The sequence below is a fragment of the Orycteropus afer genome, unplaced genomic scaffold, assembly GCF_000298275.1.
Source record: "Orycteropus afer afer isolate SDZICR_OR568_19922 unplaced genomic scaffold, OryAfe1.0 scaffold00084, whole genome shotgun sequence".
Taxonomy (NCBI): domain Eukaryota; kingdom Metazoa; phylum Chordata; class Mammalia; order Tubulidentata; family Orycteropodidae; genus Orycteropus; species Orycteropus afer.
This window is the reverse complement of record NW_006921671.1, coordinates 7,012,331-7,016,508: the sequence shown is the minus strand read 5'-3', so window position 1 is coordinate 7,016,508 and position 4,178 is coordinate 7,012,331. Positions and strand designations below refer to the sequence as shown.

Sequence of the window (4,178 nt, the reverse complement as noted above, 5' to 3'; positions counted from 1 at the left end):
AGATTTTACATTATTCTTTAGGATTACATAGTATTCCATTGTGTGTATGTACCATAGTTTGGTTATCCATTCCTCAGTTGATGGACACCTAGGTTTTTTTCCTCTTTTGGCTATTGTAAATAGTGCTGCAATGAACATGGGTGTGCATATATCTGTTCTTGTCCTGGCTCTCACTTCAAAAAGAAAAAAAAAAAAATCTTAACTAAGTACCAGCAATCTTTTCCCATGAAATATAGTCATTTGATTACCAGAGAAGGTACATGTATAAAATGTCTAGGGCTCTCAGATGGAGCTATTAAACAATCTAAAGTTTGTATAATTCTTTCCTGATAAATATGGGAGCTGCCAGAGTATTAGGGAGGTAATTTATTTGAAAATATTTTTAAGATTGTATTTTACTCTATAGTTTGAATATGTAAAAGTTTAAAGGCCTATTTCTGCAGTTGGTTGTTTTTCCATCTCTACTTTTCCATAAAACTCACAATTAACTTAATGTAAAGCCAAATTTAACCAATTAAAACTTTCTAAGTATTTGTAGAAAATCATAAATTGAAATTATATCTCATCATCTGTTAATAAATAAATAAAATAATAAAAATATTACCTTAATAACTTCATTTCTGGAGGAAAAACTGAAATTTTCATAGCAACACTTTCCAAGGTCTGGCATTAAAATGTCCATTTTAGTGTGCAAATACGAAAGATAAAACCCCAATTCTAGGTATCTATATATTTATGCATTAAGTCAACAAATATATTTAGAGTGTCTGTTTTATGCCATGCCTTGTTCTATGTGTTAGGATGTACCAATGAACCAGATTGATAAGGTCCCTGTTCTCATACAGTTTATAATCTAGTGGAGCAAGACAGATGATAAATAACTAAGCAGGTAAATTTTTAATATAGAAAGATAACAAATGGAAAATCTGTGCAGAAAATTGAAGGGTGATGTGACTGAGACTAAGTGAGAAACTACCCTAGATTGGATTATTAGGGAAGATGTCATAGGACAGGAGACATTGCAGCTGAGATCTGAGAGAACAGCTAAGCAAAGATCAGGGAAAAAGGCATACCAGGCAGTGGCACCAGTTGGCAAAGACCTAAAGGCAGGATAAGCTTGCTGAGAGCTCAGGGAAGAGTGGAAAGGTAGGCAGGTGCCAGACATGCAGGGCTTTGGAAACAAAGGTCAAGAGTTCTGATTCTATTCTGGGTAGAATGGAAAACAACTGGAAGATTTGTGGTGAGTGGGAGCAGGGTTGTTGTTGTTGTTGTTATGTGCCGTCGAGTCGGCCCCGACTCATAGCGACCCCTCCTTGGGTTTCCGAGGCAGTATCACTACGGAACTAGGATTGCCCAACCTTCCTTCCGAGGAGTGGCTGGTGGGTTTGAACCGCCAGCCGTCTGGTTAGCAGGCAAGTGTCTTAGCCACTATGCTACCAGAGCTCCCAACAACTGGAAGATTTGTGGTGAGTGGGAGCAGGGTTAGGATGGTGTAAATAGGGCTTTCTGCCATTTTGAGTTGCCATTTGGGAAATGAGCTATTCATATGGCTATGTCTAGTACGCAGCTGGACACATGAGAGAGAGGACAGGGCTGAGGGTCTTCAGCATAGAAATGGTATTTAAAGCTGTGGGACAGAATGACTCCATCTGAGGAAGATACAGAGATGGAGAAAGGACCTGGAATAGCATTTGAAGTTGAATAGATAGAAACTGAATGAGGTCATCCTAGAAGCTTAAATCATTTTAGACCAAATAATACTTTACTTGTCCCTAGATGAGTCAAACATGAAAATTACAATGGTTAGAAATGTGCTATCAAAGGAGAGTGATATACTGGGTATGCTCTTTCCAAATGATGGGAAAGAAAAGTGATAATGATGAAAATGCTTCAATTTTTTAAAAGAAAATTCCTTCGCAATGAAGAGGATTTGAATAAAAAGGAAAACACTTAAACTTGAAAAGAATGGATTTAAGTGTTTGATAATGAATTTGAATTCTGTGTTAATGTTATAAAACAATCAAGTTCTTGTTTATTTCACATACAGAGTTTAAAATATATAAAAATATCACCTTAATGTATGAAATCACTAATAATGATCTCTTTTGTATTCCTTTCTCCAATGTCAAATCTTTCCCTGTACCAGGCCCTGATTACAAAGGAATAGCTATCACATTTGCAGTGCTAAGTGTCTTAGCTCTGATTGGTGGACTGATTTGGTGCCTCTGCCAAAGGAACCGATTGCATGGGGCAAGCTTCTCTTCAGTTCGGTATGAACAAGGAATGAATGAAGAGGAAATTATGCTTCCTTCTTTCCATGACTGAATTCTTCTAAAAGTTTTCTAATTTGCAGTAATATATTATGGAAAATGTGCCATTTAAAAATTTTCTAGTGTTGGTATTTACTCTGTTCCAAAGTGGAAATCTTAAGTGCTTTTCCTCTGGTAGCATAGTGCCTAAGGCACTTGACTGCTAACTAGAAGGCTGGTTGTTCAAACCCACCAGCCACTCCTTGGAAGGAAGTTTGGGCAATCTACTTCCGTAGTGTTCCGTAGTGATATTGCCTCGGAAACCCAAGGAGGGGTCACTATGAGTCGGGTCCCACTCGACGGCACACAACAACAACAACAAATGCCATGTTTGTAACTTAATAGAATGGAGAAGCTGGAACTGAAGTACAAATTGTTTGTACGGTAATAAGTTTAATATGTATGGTTCTCTATAAGAATGTGGTTGGTAACTAGGATAGGTATATTTTAATGGCACTTTAACACAACTTTTTAGAAAATTAAAGTCAGCATATTACTATGGTAGGGCACATATCTACCTTTTAGTTTTTAAGAACATCTTGCCAAATTAAAAAATAGTACCTCAAAGTACAAACCCCAACTGTAAATAATCAAAATTGCTTTAGAACAGTCATTTGTAGCATTTGGGGAAAATTATTTAAAAAGGAGCATGCTTCTTTTTCACATAGTCAAATGATGCCTCCTGGCAAGATGCTTCTTATACTATTCCAAAGATATTTCATACCAAAATTATTCAAATGCAAATGTTTTTGTCTGTTTAGAATTATTTATAAAACAATTAAAAAATATAAAAAGAACACGTACTACTTAATGTGTTTTCCAAAGTGTGGGAACATTATTTTTAAGTTGATAATGTACCTTTCCTGTAGCAGTATGTTTTTCGTTTTTTCCTATATACTATATTTGACAATTTCCTTTTTTAAAGGGAACCAGAGCCTTCAACTGGTTTGAATGGATTCAGCCATGGCCAATGAATCCAAACTGTAACAGACCAAATTTTTTAAATATGGGGGATTTGGAATGCTAACTGGAATGGGAAAAATTACAGGTTGAAACCCTGGAATGAGAGACTCAAAAGAGGTGTAGTGAGTTTATTGCCAGGATTGTGGAGAGTGACACATTCAAAGTGGCACATTTGCCCCTCTTTGAACCAGTCACCACTGCTTTTCACTCAGTCAGTCAATAGATTTGGTTGCTATACAACATGCATGGTGCTCTTGTTTTCCAAGGAGATTAACTTTCTAGCAGGGTTTAGACCCATAATGTTTCCCATTCCAGTTAGCATTCCATTCCACCCACATTTTAAAGATTCAATTCTGTTCCAGGTCACTTCGTTGGCTATTACTGAACCAGGCTGAACCTGTTCCAAGCCCTGGAATCAACTAGGAATAACAGTTTTTGACAAGTTTACAAATTATATACTTCATGTGGCATGTCAGATTTGACTAAAAATTTTTTTATTACTTTGTTGCCTTTTTAAATGAGCCAAATAAAGAGAAAGGGTCAGGGAAGGAAATCATTTGTCTATCTTGCATTTTTAAAAATGAAGACTTTTCAATGAAACTATAAACCTTGTCATTACTACTAAAATTTTTAAAATTATAAATAATTAAAGAAACTTCTTTGTAGTTATTGCTTTAAATTTTACCACTTAGAATATATTCTTAATAATAGCTTGGACTGGACATGGTGAGTGTTTCACTCAGTGTTTAACTTATATTTGTAGTCTTGGATATAAATATTTTTTAAATAAAATCCATGGGTTTATTTAAAGTTTAGAGTGCTTTTACTTTAATAAAGTTTTGAATAATTTTCTAAGATGGTTTTAAATACTCTTCAGTTGTCCTGAAATAATTTTTATTAAACTTA

At 35.3% G+C, this 4,178-nt stretch overlaps 1 protein-coding gene across 1 annotated transcript in view; it reads left to right on the top strand.

Moving 5' to 3' along the window:
• LY75 (lymphocyte antigen 75) overlaps window positions 1–2,325 on the top strand; it is a 166,984-nt gene extending 164,659 nt beyond the window's left edge. The window contains exon 35 of the mRNA XM_007941830.1: window positions 2,147–2,325. Coding sequence (XP_007940021.1) covers window positions 2,147–2,325 — 179 coding nt within the window. The remainder of the gene's footprint in view (window positions 1–2,146) is intronic.
• The last annotated feature ends 1,853 nt before the right edge of the window (window positions 2,326–4,178 follow it).